This window comes from Cibotium barometz, chromosome 35 (assembly GCF_041138505.1).
Source record: "Cibotium barometz isolate CiBa-2024 chromosome 35, ASM4113850v1, whole genome shotgun sequence".
NCBI classification, from domain to species: Eukaryota; Viridiplantae; Streptophyta; class Polypodiopsida; order Cyatheales; family Cibotiaceae; genus Cibotium; species Cibotium barometz.
Genome location: NC_141080.1, coordinates 39,489,266 through 39,507,200, shown reverse-complemented (window position 1 = coordinate 39,507,200; position 17,935 = coordinate 39,489,266). Strand labels below are relative to the sequence as shown.

The 17,935-nt window shown below is 45.1% G+C and overlaps 1 protein-coding gene across 2 annotated transcripts in view; it reads left to right on the top strand.

The window, feature by feature from the left end:
• The window catches only part of VPS15 (protein kinase family protein / WD-40 repeat family protein), a 148,074-nt gene that overhangs the window by 77,431 nt on the left and 52,708 nt on the right, over positions 1-17,935 (top strand). For both annotated transcript variants that reach the window (XM_086774872.1, XM_086774871.1), the window contains exons 6-9: positions 3,950-4,029; positions 4,125-4,230; positions 4,320-4,496; positions 4,575-5,165. In XM_086774872.1, the coding sequence (XP_086630998.1) occupies positions 3,950-4,029; positions 4,125-4,230; positions 4,320-4,496; positions 4,575-5,165 (954 nt within the window). The remainder of the gene's footprint in view (positions 1-3,949; positions 4,030-4,124; positions 4,231-4,319; positions 4,497-4,574; positions 5,166-17,935) is intronic.

The window sequence follows — 17,935 nt, the reverse complement described above, 5'->3', positions numbered from 1 at the left end:
CAGATTGTCATACAGAGCTTTTGAGGCATCTAGACAGCTGGCTGAGGCAGGAGACAGAGGATCATGGTATGCACAGGTCACACATTGGTTCTCACAGCATGGCCTAGACATGGATCATCTACCACCATTCCAGTATGACAGGGATGCACCACATATCCGTCTCTCTCATAGTGAGAGGAACAGAGTATTGAGACAGGACCTATGGCAGCTCTGTACACGAGAGACATGGATATCGCCTACACAGCCTCTTCCACCGAAGATGCTATACTACAGAGATCACTTCATGAGTATCACTGATGATGGATTTATAGAGAGGGCTAGATACATGGAGGGCTTTTTACCACACGGCTCCCGAGTAGCTATTGGTCAGCTTAGAGTCTCATCACATCGATTGGAGATCGAGATTGGCAGAGCAGCACGGATCCCCCGATAGGAGAGGGTATGTAGATTGTGCAGAGAGGAGGTGGAGAGTGAGGAGCATTATGTATGCAGATGCAGAGCATATACAGCCATTAGAGAGAGATATCCCATTTTATTCAGAGAGCCACATTCCCTACGCCAAATCTTTGAGGCAGCAGACCGGCGCATATTGGGGAGATTCAGTCTAGACATATAGCGTCACAGAGAGACATCACTACAGGCTGAGACAGCTCCAGATGGGGGACGACAGACACAGATTACTACGTTTTTTCAGAGATCCACCCCACTCCCAGCCCCTACACAGCAGGGAATTACTCTCCAGAGAGCAGAGACACTTAGAGCCCGCAGGAGACAGAGGACACATGGCTTTCGGACACCGTTTATACCAGAGAGATGACAGAGATGAGAGCTCAGTTTCACAGAGAGGGTGCGGAGTGATTGGCTCGCTTCAGAGCAGACCCAGGCATGTTCTTCAGGGAGCTGTGAACACCCCCTTTATTGATGTACACCATTCTATACCCCCAGTATGGTAGAGGATGGAGCTAGCTAGGTTGCATATCATGATTGTATACTCCATGCATATAGCTTTGCATTCTCCTAGTAGTAGAGCTTCATCACCTTCCCCACTCATTGTACTTATTGCACACCTAGATTCAGCTTTTTAGTTCAGTACTTTTTCATTTTGTTGGGATGATAGAGGAGACCCCACACATGTACACTGATTTGTCTCATAGGCCGAGTTCGGTCTTTTGGAAGACGTTAATAAAATCTCTCTCTCTCTCTCTCTCTCTCTCTCTCTCTCTCTCTTTACGACAAATCTCACTACCTTTCTATCACCCAAGTGTGGTAGAAATGGCTAGTGGAATTGCCCTTGGGATGACATGAACCCGCCTGGGTTCAAGTCTCTCCGTCGATTGGGTGTATAACCCTCTAAGTCGATTGGGTGTATAACCCTCTAAGTCGACGTAAAGCGACTCCGTCTCCGTCTCTCTCCCCCCGACATCAGATCGGTTCTGGCCGAGATGGGTATCGTCATTAGCTGATAACAACATATCTCACTCTACATAGGATCATCTGCTGATCACATGTACTGTCAGATGTTTTCATTTTATTTTTCTTTCAGTTTTCCATGGCTCAGTATATCCATGGTACCATTGTATAACTTTTGGTCTCATAGGCCCTTGGGGTCTTCCGTAGACGTTAATATAACTTACTTTTGGTCTCATAGGCCTGCTATCGCCCACTCTCTTTGGACTGTACATTGATGCGGTCTCTGATTATGTAGACAGATTGGGAGGCCCAGGGGCATGCCTGGCAGGGGTGTTGATACCCATCTTGTTATATGCTGATGATATTGTTCTAATCTCAGACTCTCCGGAGAGATTACAGAGACACCTGGATGCATTACAGGCTTTCTGTGCGAATAGAGATCTGACAGTGAACCTTGGGAAAACCAAGGTTATGGTGTTAACACCACACAGGCAGGGGTGACGAGATCAGAGCCTCAGTTCACTTTCCGAGGGGAGCCGGTTGAATACGTCAGGTCATATGTCTACTTGGGAGTTAATTTCACAGGACCGCGTTTCTCCCTGAAGGAGGTAGCAGTAGCTAGATTAGCTCGAGGGCATGCAGCCTTGGGGACACTTGAGAGGCAGTGTGCACACATATAGGTTTAGGAACCACGCACCAAACTGTGGCTATTTGATACGCTTGTCACACCGACCCTCCTGTACGGAGCTCCAATTTGGGGGCCCAACATACATCACAGATCTCAGAGAGGGACAGATGAGGGATGGAGGCAAATGGAGAGACCACTGATTATGATGATTGCCCGCATGATTCGGAGCAAATCATCAATACCACATGAGATTGTTCGGGCTGAACTGGGTGCCACACTAGTAGAAACCGAGGCCCTATTCCAGGCAGTTACCTTTTTACAGCGGCTATGGGAGCTCCCTTAGCATAGGTACTCCCGATTGGCATTGACCGCATCCATACAGTTGGCAGAGGATGGAGATACTCATTGCTGGTATGCTCAGATGAGATCATGGTTTGACCTACATGGTTTGCGGATAGAGGCACTACCACCCTTTCAGTACAGTCTAGATTGTCTGTTTTTGGATCTCACCCGCTTAGAGCAAAACGGCGTGATCAGGATGGATATCATCAGAGTGGACACAGAGAGGACATGGACTAGCCCCCTTGAGCCCTCAGGCACGAAAATGGCTCATTACAAGAGCCATTTTCTACACCTCTCACCAGATGATTTTATCACCCGTCCGGCGTACATGGATGTACACCTATCACATGGGATACGTTGTGCCATAGATCCGGACCTCATCACACCAGCTGCAGATTGAGACAGGGCGATATGTGCATCAGATCTTGGATGACTGCATTTGTCAGCTATGCTACCAAGAGGTAGAGACAGAGGAACACTACATTTGCCGATGTACAGTCTATTATGAGATCCGAGGGAGAGATCACTGCCTCCTCCGAGAGGGTTTTTGGCCGTTACGCAAGGTCATGGAGTTTGAGGATCAGAGATGCCTGGGATTGTTTCTACTTGAGCTAAGGAGACACAGAGAGGCCCTCTTGGCAGACAGGAGGCCGAGCCATGATGTACCTAGATAGAGGACCCTGACAGATTTCTTCGGCACCAGCACCAGCAACCCAGCCCACACACCTCCTGATACCTCCTCCATTGGGCCATCAAGGCACCGACCACGCTCTCAGGGAGTCACCACTGATAGAGCAGTTATCTTATGTCGTGCTTGTCGGCCACGCCCACCAGGATCCCGACCACGGCATCCTCACCATCGCCAGATCAGAGCCATTATCGGAGGTGCCTACCTCGCTTCTACGACCTCTCCATTCTAGACAGCCCCATGGCGGAGATACTTGATCTAAGGAGAGGGCAACACTTCAACTGATCAGCATACATGGATCTACCTGATATACATTTTTCAGTGTTTTCCAGTATTTTCTACTTAGTATCATCTCGGAGTCTTACAGTTCTGTTCTTATAACTGTAGGACAATTGTACTTTTTAGTCTCATTTAGTTGTTCTCTTTGATGAGACACCAACTTCAGATGTACTCTCAGTTTTGGTCTCATAGGCCATTATGGCCTCTTAGAGACGTTAATATATCATTTCATTTCATTTCTCTCCCCGACATGGTGACCTCCTCCAATCACAGAAGGGAGATGCTATTGCTGCTTTGTACTCTATTTTGGAGGAGGATAGTATCACTGTATGACCACATATTGTCATCATGTGGCATCACATGAATACTTTAGCTTATGTGGCTAGTTTCATACAGTTTTGCTTTTCCATGGTTCAATATTCATCGTGGATACATTGTGCTACTTTTTTGGTCTCATATGCCCTCTTGGTCTTTTGAAAACATTAATATATCTATGTTTCTTTCTTTCTCTAGCCAACAAAGGCAGGCCCCTCAGAGAAAAATTCTTCTATTGTTTATTTGTGCTTTCCAAGCATTTAATACTTTTGTTGTTGATGGAACAGAGATTCTATGAACCGGGTGGAGACGTGGGAAATGTTACAAATGGCCCTTTGAAACACGCCATGGATATCTTTTCTGTTGGGTGAGTGTTTGGAAGATTGTAATCTAGTTTGTTATGAGAATGTAGAACATTGTGAAAGCCCAAAAAGTAATGTATCTGTGATTATTGTAATGCAGTTGTGTTATCGCAGAGCTCTTTATGGAAGGCCAGGCACTTTTTGACTTGTCACAGATACTCGCCTATCGCAGAGGACAATACGATCCAGGCCCTTCATTGCAAAAGGTCTACAAAATGAATGCCTGTCCTGTGTTCCTGTTGCTGCTAAGTAGAATCGTCTCGGTTTTGTTGATAGTTTTTTCTTGTCAAAGTAGGTACTGGATGTTGGGATTCGTGAGATGATTCTTCATATGATCCAGTTGGATCCAGAGGCACGCCTCACAGCTGAACAATACATGCAAAGCTGGGTGCCTCGTGTATTTCCCGCCTATTTCACACCACTCCTGCATAGTTTTTTCTCTTGCCTGCTTCCTCTCGACATCGACACAAGAGTGAGTCACCTTCCTCTACTTGGTTGTATTAACTTACCAAACGTACTGAGATGACCTTGGGGCATGCTTCTCTTACAGGTGGCTGTTACACAGAGTGCGTTCACTGAAATATGCAAGCAGATGATAGAGAGTTCTCCCAGTAGCTACAAGGATCAAGTGGTTGCTGGAGCTGCCAAAAATCAGGATGATGTGCAGGAGGAAGGAAAGACCACAGAAGCTAAGGTATTGGAGAAGGAAGAAGTGTCCATCAGCACAGTGAAGAACGAGCTTGGTTCTGAGCGCGTAACTGATGGAGCTTACTCCAGATCCTTACCTAGTGCACTTGTGAATGATATAAATGATCTCTTGAGAGATGGGCAGACTGGTGGCAAGCTTGCTTTGGGTAACCTGGCTGGGATTTCCTTGACTGGTTCAGTTGTCAAAGGAGGTAAAGGTGACATGTATCTTGCTGCACTGAATTCACCTTTGCATGAACATACTGGTGTGGTTCGAACCAGCTCTGAGATGGCTTTTCTTTCAAACAAAGTAACTAATATTATTGAGAGACACTATTCAGAGGAGAATTGGTATACAACTAACCTGGACATTATGCCTGTGCGTCGAACGAAAGCAGCTGAAGTAGTTATGGCAAAAGCATTTTTAAAGCAAGACGAAACATCGATTGAAAAGGTAAGCAGTTTTAAAACTTTCAAAGTACAAACAGAAAGATTGGTGGATGCCAGTTGAGATGTCTAGTGGAGAACACTATGTCATCCACGCATATGAATAGTGATTTTGCATATTTGCCCAATTGAATCCTTCCTCCTTTGCAAAGGCCACAATCATCATTTTGAACACAGTGCTGGCTCCTACTCAACCCAGATATCTTAGCTCTGGAACATGCCATTGCCACTAACACCTGGAATGTGGGTTCGGGTGGTATGGTATGGGATACTGGATTATGGATGAGGAGTTGTGGCTAGGTGTTGGTTTAACTGGGGAGCTTCTGAGGTGGAGCTATAGTCGGGAAGTGAGCTAGCCAAGCCCCTGCTTGGGTGTTAATTTTGATTAATGTAATACAGGCTTGGCTCTATCCTCATAATGCATAAATGGTAATTTTCAGGTAACCTTAAATCATGTTTCACAACTCATGTCCTCCAACCTAGTGGTACTCCAATATTTTCGATTGCTGTCTGTAAGCTCAACATTGGCATTTTGAAGTTGACAAAATCACCAGAACATCTCCCTTCTACCTCGGTAATGCATCAATTGCGTGAGGAGCCAAACTCCTCCCTGAAGAGACAATGAAACCCCCCTCGTATCTCATAATACACAGGCCATCTGAACAAGTAGTGCTCCTAAATCTCTACCTCCCTGATCCTGCATAATCTGCATATCCATGCCCCTCGAAAGACCCCATGGGTCTATGAGACCAAAAGTAATTCTTTGAATCATGGGAAAAAAAACAACTGAATCCATAAGAGTTCTGAGTCATGGAAAAAAAACAACTGAATCCATGAGTGTTCTGAGTCATGGAAAATAGCTGAATCTATGAGACCAAAAGTAATACATCAAATCCCTGAGAGTTCTGAGTCATGGAAAACAACTGAAAACACTAAACTATCTAGTAATGCTATGGGAAGCCAGATGGCTGATACAATATGTATCACCATATGGTATGAATCTCAGCTAATGATGCCATCCTCCATGAACAAGGATGTCTATGGAAGACCCCGAGGGTCTGTGAGATCATAAGTAATACAATGGTACCATGGATATACTTAGTCATGGAAGAAGTGAAAAGGAAATTAAAAAAATGGAAAAAACACCAATGTGTATATACATCCAGATAGCATATGATCATCCGACCATCCCTCCTTAGCCAGTACCAATCTCAGGGAAAAAAGAGGGTCAGGCCTCCGTGATGGGAACACGTCGTGTTAGTGGAGGAACTCTTGGATTTGTCTCTGTGTGGTGGAGGGTCCTGATGCTCTAGGTCGGCGGCGTCTGCAAGAAAGAAAGAAAGAAAGAAAGATTGTATTAACGTCTCTCTCAGGCCAAAGAGAACTGGCCTATGAGACAAAACCATGTACAATGTATGTGGTATCTCTGAGTATCAGATGGTGCTCAGTGCACAATACAGCAACTGGAAGAAAACTGAAAGAAAACTGCTACTGTGAGGTCGGGATGTATGTACATATATAAGGATGGAGCACTACTGGGGTAAATGCACAACTATATGCCAGGGTGATACAACGATGCTCAATGCAGGCATGCTCCTAGTCAGCTCCATCCTGTGGTGAGGGGGGGGTCTAATATGTCATACATGTCAGCGCCAGTTGTAATGATATGCAAGATGGCCGCCAGAATGGGTCCCGGCTGTCCTCTCTCCTGTAGTTGCCTCTGGTGTCGTGCCCGAATGTCCCTGATCATATGTCGATGTCTGTGGGAAAGTCGGTATCTGGGTGCTCGTGGACGCTGCAATGCTCGAATCTCCTCTGCTCTCCTCAAAGTGACCCCTCGGCCCATCACTGTGGGATCTGGCATGGCTGTCCTCTGGAAGAAATCGGTCAGTTGAGTCTGTCAGATCTGGGCTCTCCTCTCTCCTGATTGGAGTAACTGCTCTCTGTGTCGGTATATCTCTAGTAAGAAGCGCCCAAGTACTCGTTGGTCTGATATCTGCAGGATGGACTGAAAAGATGTGTCTGCTCCTCTGAAGAGAGTAGGGTAGGTGGCTCTGATCCCATCATAATATGGACATCTGCATACAAAGTGTGACTCGCTCTCCACATCTTCTTTGCATAATCTGCATAATCTCTCCTCCCGCGGGATGCGGGCTGCTCATCCAGCCTCAATCTCCAGGGGGTGTGATGAAACTCGAAGCTGTCCAATCACTTCTCTCAGAGCATGTGGAAGATATAGATCCATGTAGTGCGGTCTCTGAATGAAACCATCATAAGTCAGCATCAAGAAATGATCTCTGTAGTATGCCATCTTCGTACGGAGAGGCTGTCATGGTGTCACCCATGTCCGCATGATATGTCTCTGAATCAGCTCCTGCCTGATGACTCTATTCCTCTCAGTGTGTGAGAGGGAGAGGTGTGGGGCATGTAGGTCATACTAGGTAGGTGGTAATCGGTCCATATCATACCCAAAACTCTGGAGCCACTGGACTACCTGTGTATACCATGAGCGATTGTCCCCTGACTCTGCAAGCTGCCTGGATGTTGCGCGGGAGCCGGTCCACCGGCATGTCATTGAGTCTGTGCAAGAAACATACTTTCTGAAAGAGTGCCTCCACTAGCATCGGTGGTGCAGCAAAGTCTGCTCTCACAATGTCATGGGGAACGGATGGCTTGCTACAAACCATCCGGGATAGCAGTATGACCTGTGGTGGGCGCTCTATTTGGCTCCATGTGGAGGCTGCCAAGCCTGGTGTCCAAACTGGGGCTGCGTACATCAGGGCTGGGGTGACTGAAGTGTCAAAAAGCCACCCTTTTGTATGGAGCTCCTGGAAATGTGCCTGATGGCTCTGTCTCTCTAGCATAGCGCTGCATAGGCTCGGGTGAGTCGATCATGGGCTGCCTGCGTCATAGAGAATCGCTCAGCTCTGTTGGTGAATGTAATCTAGAGAATCGCTCAGCTCTGTTGGTGAATGTAATCCCCAAATATACATAAGATGTAGAGACCTCTACTTGGCTGCCCTCAAACATAAAAACAGATCTCCTCCTCATTGCTGGTGATGTATGGAAGATCATAACCTTGGTTTTCCCAAGGTTCACTGTGAGGCCTCTGTCTCTGTAGAAAAGCTCTAGAGCCCCTAGAGGCTGCTGTAGTCCTTCCTGTGTCTCTGAAATCAGAATAATGTCAACAGCATATAGCATAATATGTACCTGTGTGTTCGAGATCTGCTCGCCGACTCCACCTTCTCGCTGAATATAGTTTGCTAGCTCGTCGATGTACAGCCCGAAGAGGGTGGGAGATAGTGGGCATCCTTGCTTCACACCAATGCAAACACTTTTGCACAAAGTCATGCACATCCTTCCAAAGCCTTTCTAAAAGAAAATCTTCCGTATTTTATTATAGGTCTTGAACACTCCCAAATGACCCACCATGGGTGAAGAGTGCATCTCTAGTAGGATTTTCAGCTTGAAGGATGAGTCAGGAACCAAATAGATCTTTCCCTTGTACCAAAGCAACCCATTGCGCACCCCAAAATGTGGATATTAATCACATAACCCTTGCTGTAATTTTTGAAACATTGGACCAGCCATGTCATCCACCAAATACTCCTCTTGTATCTCATGAATCCAATCATGATGCACCTCCGAAATGGCATGTATAGTGCAAGTCCATATCCTAGAAAGTGCATCCGCCACCACATTGTCCTTTCCCGCCCTGTAAGCGATCTCGAAATCATAGTTTTGCAAGGTAGCAAGCCATCTCTTTTGCTTTGGAGAAAGGTTTTGTTGGGTGAGGAAGTATTGGAGTACTCGGTGATCGGTCCTTACTTTGAAATATCCACCATACAAATAGTGATGCCACTTCTTCATGGCATGTAAAATGGCCAACATTTCTTGATCATAAACATGAAGGTCCGTCTCCTTCTTAGTGAGCTTTCTACTCTCTTAAGCAATCACCCCATGCTCTTGATATAGCACGGCACCAATTCCTCTCACACTTGCATCAGCCCGTATAGTGAAAGGCTTAGAAAAATCAGGGCAAACCAATATTGGAGATGAAATTAGTGCTTGCTTGAGCTCTTGGAAGCTCTTATCGGCCACGGCATTCCAAAAAAATGCTTCCTTCTTAAGCCTATCTGTAAACGGGGCTGCCATGTGAGCATAATGGCGTATGAATCTCTTATAAAAGGATGATAATCCCAAAAATCCCTTTAGTTGAGTAGTGTTGGTGAGTGTAGGCCACTCTTTCACACATTGTACCTTCTTGGGATCCATCTTAATGCCATCATTTCTCAGAATGTGACCCAAGTATTCCACCTCTTGTGACATAAAGGTGTACTTGCTTTGCTTGGCGAACAACTTATGCTCTCTCAACACCTTCAACACTTGCTTCACATGCATCAAGTGCTCTTCCCTTGACTTGCTATACACAAGTATGCCATCAAAGAAGACCAAATCTGATTTGTAGAGAAACGGCTTCAAAACTTTGTTCATAAGAGCTTGAAATGTGGCCGGGGCATTTGATAATCCAAAAGGCATAACCATGAATTGAAAGAGACCCCGTTCAATCTCGAATGCCGTCTTAAACTCATCTCCATCTTTCATCCTTATTTGATGATACCCGGACTTGAGATCTATCTTGGAGAAATATTTTGCTCCTTTTAACTTATCAAGTAAGTCATCAATTCTTGGAATGGGGTATTGATTCTTTATAGTGATCTTGTTGAGATCCCTATAATCGATGCACATTCTATAAGATCCATTCGACGACTTCGCCCCAACTTGTGTCTAGATTCAAACTAGGTACGAGGGTAGAAAGGCTTGGCCGGGAGATCGGGAGATCGGCAAGCATAAAGCGCTCCTTCGACACACAACTTGACTACATTGCAAGCATGCCGAGGCTATGGAAGCCAAATGATACTTGATTGAGCATGCCATGGACATTTGGTGGTGATCAAAACATGAGAGTTGCATTGTCAAGTGAATGCTTATGGTTGTGAATACTTGGGACATTATGTCATGAATGGATTATTATTGAGATTTGGTCGTATTGCAGGGAGATTATGGCCAAAGTTTTGCAATTTTCCTACATTCTGCAGTGAACACAAAAGTGTAGTTCAGTCCCAAACCATTTAAGATCTCTCAAGGACATCGAGAAACCTTGAAAGGGCATCTTAAGGCAAATCTAACAAGCCGTGAAGTGGTTGATTTGGTCAGTCTGAAAGTTTTAATTTAGTCCAAAACAGTGTGGATTGAATTCAAGATGTTTACATAGCTTAAGAGCACTATCTAAGAGCTTCCAAATGAGCCAACAAACTCTCGATTCCGTTACCGTTTAGATGGTAAATCTCACATAGTTGACTTTCAGCTAAAAGTCAAAACAGAGAGATATAGAGGTGCTCAAAGTGGTAATTCAGGGTGGTAGGAGTGTTTCTCTCATCAAGACGAACGCGGCAAACTAAAGAACTCTCAATTTGGTTACCGTTTGCTCTACTAATCACTTGGTAGCATGGGAAACCGTGGAAAGCCATCAAAAGTTCAAGCACAAGTGCTCGTGGAGGGAACCAAGTTCAAGATGTTGCCAATGAGGTGGTTAGTGATGGATGGGACATGTGATTGACACTCCATTGGGTGATGATCCACATGGTCAAAATGTGACACCACATTCCGTTCTTGAATATGAACAAAACTTAAGGGCAATGCAACAAGAAAGGGTACCTCGACATGACATTAGTGGGCAAGTAATGGATGAAGGCATACCGGTGCACGCTAGTGGACATAATCAAAATCTCTTTAAGAAACATCACCTTGGATATATTAAGGATTGCTCTCACCAATGCAATCAAGGATGCACAAAGAGATCCCTAAAGAAAGGTGCGCTACATTAGTAGTGAGCTCGTGCGTCAAGGCAATAAAAGTGCTATACCAGTGTAATGATGGGGAGAGAGAGAGAGAGAGAAAGAGAATGCACTCATAATGGAGCACCACATGCACTCAAGGGAGTACCACCATAGCTATGGAAGCTTGAAGCTCTAAGAAAGTATGATTTGATTAGTAAAAATGATTAGTTTTTTCAATTACAATATGTTCACTTATATACTTGTCCATCTTTTCAATTACAATATGTTCACTTATATACTTGTCCATCTTTTTATACTTATTAATGTTGCATGGTCTGTCCACCCCCTTTTGCATACCCAAAATCCGGTCTTCAACAGTTGTTGCAGACTGTTCATCCATCTTGTCTACCATTTTGATGCATGAACTTAGCATTCTTATTGCCTTGACACACGAGCTCACTACTCATGTAGAGCACCTCCTTTTGGGCATCTCTTTGTGCATCCTTGATTGCATCTGTGAGAGCAATCCTTAACATATCCAGGGTGATGTTTCCCAAAGAGATTTGATTATGTCCATAGGTGTGCACCGGTATGTCTTTATCCACTATTCTCGCTAATGTGTAGAGGTATCCTTTCTTGTTGCATTGCACTTGAGTTTTGTTTATGTTCAAGAATGGAATGTGGTGTTACATTTTGACCATGTGAATCATCACCCAATGGAGTGTCAACTACATGTACCATTCCATCACTAACCACCTAATTGGCAACATCTTGAACTTGGTTCCCCTCCACGAGCACTTGTGCTTGAACTTTTGATGGCCTTTCACGGTTTCCCATGCTACCAAGTGGTTAGTAGAGCAAACGGTAACCAAATTGAGAGTTCTTTAGTTTGCCGTGTTCATCTTGATGAGAGGAACACTCCTACCACCCTGAATTATCACTTTGAGCACCTCTATATCTCTCTGTTTTGACTTTTAGCTGAAAGTCAACTATGTGAGGTTTACCACCGAAACGGTAACGGAATCGGGAGTTTGTTGGCTCATTTGGAAGCTCTTAGGTAGTGCTCTTAAGCTATGTAAACATCTTGAATTCAATCCACACTGTTTTGGACTAAATTGAAACTTTCAGACTGACCAAACTAGTCCCTTTGCACCTTGAAACGGTGTCCAAATCAACCACTTCACGGCTTGTTAGATTTGCCTTAAGATGCCCTTTCAAGGCTTCTTAATGTCCTTGAGAGATCTTGAATGGTTTGGGACTGAATTGCACTTTTGTATTCACTGTAGAATGTAGGAAAATCGCAAAACTTTGGCTATAATCTCCCTGCAATACGACCAAATCTCAATAATAATCCATTCATGACATCATGTCCCAAGTATTCACAATCATAAGCATTCACTTGACAATGCAACTCTCATGCTTTGATCACCACCAAATGTCCATGGCATGCTCAATTAAGTATCATTTGGCTTCCATAGCCTCGGCATGCTTGCAATGTAGTCAAGTTGTGTGTCGAAGGAGCGCTTTATGCTTGCCGATCTCCTGATCTCCCGGCCAAGCCTCTCTACCCTCGTACCTAGTTTGAATCTCGACACAAGTTGGGGCTAAGTCTTCACATCCAATGTACCTAATCTCCCTCCTTGCCGTTTTTCCAAAAGCACTCACGACAAGGAGTGTTCATGCCATGCTCTCCCCGGCCCTCTCCTCCAATGCCCAAGGTACCCTCACAAGCATACTAGATGCTAGGAAATCGAAGTGAGAGTACAAGTGAGGTGTATGTGGATGTAATTTCAAACGAGAAGGTAGGAGCACTTACAATGTGTTTAGCATGACTCATGCTACTTTCATTTTATCAATTACAATGAGCATGTACTCATGCTTTTCTTCAATCACCATAGTAGCTCCAATACACCAAATCACATCAAAACAACATCCAAGTAGCATCCAACACCATGTGAATCAAAAGGCAAACGATTTGCAAGAAATAGCTCCAAGTAAAGGCTCCCAAAGATCAATGCAATCATAGGATCATGTAGATGTATGTGCTTGTTTTAGGCCAAGCTTTGGCACTAACATGGAGCCATAATTCACTGTTCATGGACAGCGCTTTGCCTTCACTTCATAGCCATCATTATTGTCCAAGAAGATCATCCAAATGGCAAACAGAAGCTTCAATAGACCAATGGCAACATAAGTGTATGTATGGAGACGTAATGCTTGCTTAATGCCAAGCAAGGGCACATGAGAGGGCCAAAATTTTACAAAAATTTCAGCCTAGATGTACCGTACTCTTGCATCCCCAAATTATCTCAATAGTAGGTACATTGACCATGCAAAGGCCTTCCAACTCATAGGCAATGCATACCATCATTCCATGTGGCATTCAAAGAAGCGAAACAATGGCCTTCAAAAGTTAAAATGTTGCCTTACACATTCCAAAAAAAAAGCGCACAGTCGAAATGTATGAAGAAGGCTCACGCTGATCGCTGCCGTCGCCATGTCACGTTGAAGAAAGTGTTGAAGGTGTTGTGGTGGTTGAAGGTGTTTAATAGCTGCGATTGTTGGTCGATGTCGTACCTTTCATAGATCATCTTCATAGCCACAGGGTGCTTAAAAAAAACATAGCAAACGGATCTAGGCAAGCCAAAACAAGCCCTTGAATCTTAAGAAAGCCTTAATAGTCATGATTAATAGCTATTGAAGGCAATTAAGAGCGAGTTTCTTGCAGAAACGTGCTGTAAGAAATCATGAATAAGTCCATGAAATTGGAGGTGAAGCACAGATTTATTGTGATCAAGTTAAAGAGGAGGTTGATTATCACCAAAACCCTAAGGTAATGCTTGCAAATCTCTGAGATTGAAGCTCTAATTTCTCCCACATCAAGCAAGAAGAAGATGGAAAAGTAAAACGTTTTGGATTAACTCCCTAATCGAGATTAATAGTTTTTCCCCAATTTTTATCCCAAGATTAAAAATTAGGGACGGCTCAGTCAGAATTTGGTCCTAGGAAAAGATGAATCAAAAGATTAATACCACTCAAGAAAGATCAATTGCCTTCAATAAGATCACTCCTGTCCCATTTCTTGATCAAGAAAATCAGGAATTCCTCAATTTTTCTTGAAACTAAGATGAAAATAGGTCAAAGACATGCCTCTGATATCACTGTAATGATGGGGAGAGAGAGAAAGAAAGAAAGATATATTAAGGTCTGTGAAAGGCCAAAGTGGCCTATGAGACCAAAACATAGTACACAGTTGATGGTGTCTCATCAAAAGTAAGACAAAAAGGACTAAAAAGTCCTAAAACAATCCTATACAGCTATGAAAGAAAAAAACTCCTACTGAGGTACAACAGAAGTGTATCATATCTACAACTAGCATAAGACTGGTGTAATCTGCTCATCTCAGTATCTCTCTCATGGGGTGCTGTAAGATAGAGAAACTAAAGTGGCGGGGCAGTTGTCTCTTGTGGCGGGTGATGATGGCTCTAATCCACCGGTGATGAAGTGTCCGTGGGGACGAGGTCCTGGTAAGCGTGGGCGTCTCGCTCGACAAAGTGCTATGGCTTTGTCAAGGGTGACTCCTCTTGAAGGACGTCTATGGGATGTCTGGCTCGCTGAGGGGGTAGTGGAGGTCCTGGTCGTATCTGCCGGGGTGGTCCTGACCCTGAAAAAATCTGTCATGGCTCGTTGGCAGGGTGGATCCTGCTGTGCTGTCTTGGCTCGTAGGAGAGCCTCTCGATGGCGTCTGAGCTCCAATAAGAAAATCCCCAAACAACTCTGATCCTCAAACTCCATCACACGTTGTAATGGTCCAAAACCCTCTTGGAAGAGACACTAGTATCTCCCTCGTATCTCATAGTACACAGTACATCAGCATATGTAGTGCTCCTCTGACTCCACTTCGTGGTGACATAGTTGACAAATGCGGTCTTTTGGCTTCATCCCCTCGTATCTGCCAGTCTCTATCCTGAGCTGATGTGATGAAGTGTGGATCTGTCCAATGGCACTGCGAATGCCATGTGAGAGATGGGTGTCCATGTATGTAGACCGTGTCACAAAGCCATTTGGGGAGAGATGTAGAAAATGGTCCCGATAGTGGGCCATCTTCGTGCCTAGTGGTAGGGGGGGCTGGACCATGTCCTTTTTGCATCTAGCCTCACGATGTCCATCTTGATCACCCTATTCTGCTCAGAGCGACTAAGGTCCAAAAAGGGGCAGTCCAGGCTGTAATCATATGGAGGGAGTGCATCAATTGTCATGCCATGTAATCTCAGCCAGGTACACATCTGGGTGTACCAACATCGTGTATCGCCGTCTGCTGCTAACTGCTTGGAAGAGATAACTGCTAGGTGTGGGTATGCTCCCATATCCTCTGCAAAAATGTCACTGACTGGAATAGGGCTTCGGTAACCACTGGTGCGGCTCCTATCTCTGCTCTGACAATCTCATGAGGTACCGATGGTTTGCTCTGAATCATGCGTGCTATCATAGTCACCAGTGGTTTCTCTAGTACCTGCCATCCATCATAGAAATCTCTCTATGGCCTGACCTGGTCAACAAGCGGCTCCCTCCTTGTGTGGTAGAGGCTGGGTCCCCATATGGGTGAGCCATATAAGAGTGTAGGTGTGACCAATGTGTCAAACAACCAGAGTTTGGTGCGCGGCTCCTGAAACTGAATGTAGGCACATTGTCTCTCTAGTGCCCCTAGGGCTGCATATCCACGTGCCAATCTAGCCTCTGTTGCCTGCCTCAGAAAACTGTGGTCCACTGAATGTGACTCCTAGGTACACACATGAAATGGTGTACTCCACTAATTCACCTCTAAAAGTGAACTGATGGTCGGATCTAGTCACCCAGGCCTAGGCTTGCACATATCGCCCTGTCTCAATCTGTAGTAGCTGGTGTGATGAGGTCCGGATCTGTCCAATGGCACAACGTATCCCATGTGATAGGTGTACATCCATGTACGCTGGGCGGGTGATAAAATCATCTGGTGAGAGGTGTAGAAAATGGTTCTTGTAATGAGCCATTTTCGTGCCTAAGGGCTTAAGGGGGCTAGTCCATGTCCTCTCTGTGTCCATTCTGATGATATCCATCCTGATCACGCGGTTTTTCTCTGAGTGGGTGAGATCCAAAAATGGACAATCCAGACTGTACTGAAAGGGTGGAGAGAGAGTGAGAGAGAAAGATCGAGAGGAAACACAGGTGAGAACTTGCTCTCAATATCATCACCAAAAGGAATACATGTCCCGAGCAAGAGGGGAGAACCTCGTATGTGAGGGACTGCAACTAGGCAAGCAATGAGATATGAGGGAGGCATGCCAGCTATATATATGCCGACATGAAGGTAGCTGACTGGTGATAAAGTACCTCCACGACTGGGAAAATACCCAGGACCATAAAATGGGGAATAAATATGGGTAAAATATATGTGAGGGTTGACCAGCCCCTCAAGCTAACATGATCAGCCCTAGAGGCTAAAATAGGACACCAAATAGGAAGCCCTCTCTAAAGAAATAAAGCAAATACTATCTCGTTATCGGGATAGGAGGCCCTTCAGTGGGTAATTCGGGACCCAATCTGGTGTACAGTTCTCATATCCCTCTCTCTCATCTCTCTTTAAAGTTTGAAGTATTAAAGTGGATTGCTAAACTCAGGAAACTCAGGATACAGAAGACGGTGTGAGCATTTGTGTGATAGGATCTTCCAATACAAAGACTTCCGCTGCATATCACATTGGTATCAGATTCAGATTGTCCACACACAACATATCCTAGCGTGGGGGCATCCTTGGATGGTTAGATTGCGTTCCGGCACGACCACTGACTTCAGCATCATGTCTACAAAAGAGAGTACTCATCAGCCGGAAGACGTCTCCCCCGAAGGAGACCATGTTCTTCCGCCTACAGCAGACACCATAGCTCTTCTTAGATCCCAGAACCAGCCGCTCATGGAGCGTCTCCAACTCTTGGAGGCAGCAGCAGCACGTCCTTCTTCACCTCCAACTACATCTCCCTCTTCTTTCAGATGGAACAACAAAGGAGAGAGGATGAGGCCCGAAGGAAAAGAGAAAATGCAGAACGACGGGACTATGAGGAAGCCTAACGCAGGATCGACGAAGACCGGCGTCAAGCTGAACTCGCCGCTCGGGAACACCAACATGAGCTTGATCGAGAACGTATGTTACTCGAGCACCAAGGGGAAAAGGAGGCCATACACTTGAGGTATCAGCAGCTCTCCTCAGTCTCCCCAGTCATAGGTGTCACTAGCCAGCAGTCGCAGCAGCATCAACCACCATCATTTGCAGTCAACCAAACTTCAGTAAGTATGATGGTAAGTGTGATCATTCATCAGTTAATCAATTTATTCATCAGTTTAATGCTCATTTTCCATTAGCTAGGACCATAGACCCTCAAGACAAAGTCCACTTAGCGGCTCCCCATCTCACTGGTGAGGCAGTCACTTGGTGGCAGCATTGGTCTAGTATTCATACAGAACAGGCCACAGGTGTCACAACCTTTGACTGGGACATCTTTGTCCATGACCTGAAGACCAGATTTCTCCCGCCCCAGTACATGACCGGTTTGAAAGTCGAGTTCTATGGACTCAGACAGAACGGATCCCCAGTGCTTTAGTTTTGCGGTAAGGTTATTACTTTAGCACAATAGTTAGGGTTATCTGAGCAGGCTAAGATGGAGCAATTCATTCGTGGATTGGACATTCGGTTCACAGTTCGTAACTTTGAACCAAGTACATATGACCGGGCTCTGACTCTCGCTCAGAATGAAGAAATGAAGATGAACGGAGGCAAGCCCAAGCAGTCATCTCAGTCCAGTACCAAACCCCAACAGGGGAAGGGTAATTCGTCTTCTAAAGACACTAAGACAGACAACAGTCCTAGCTCTAGTTCAAGGGGTAAGGAATCCAAGCCTAAGAA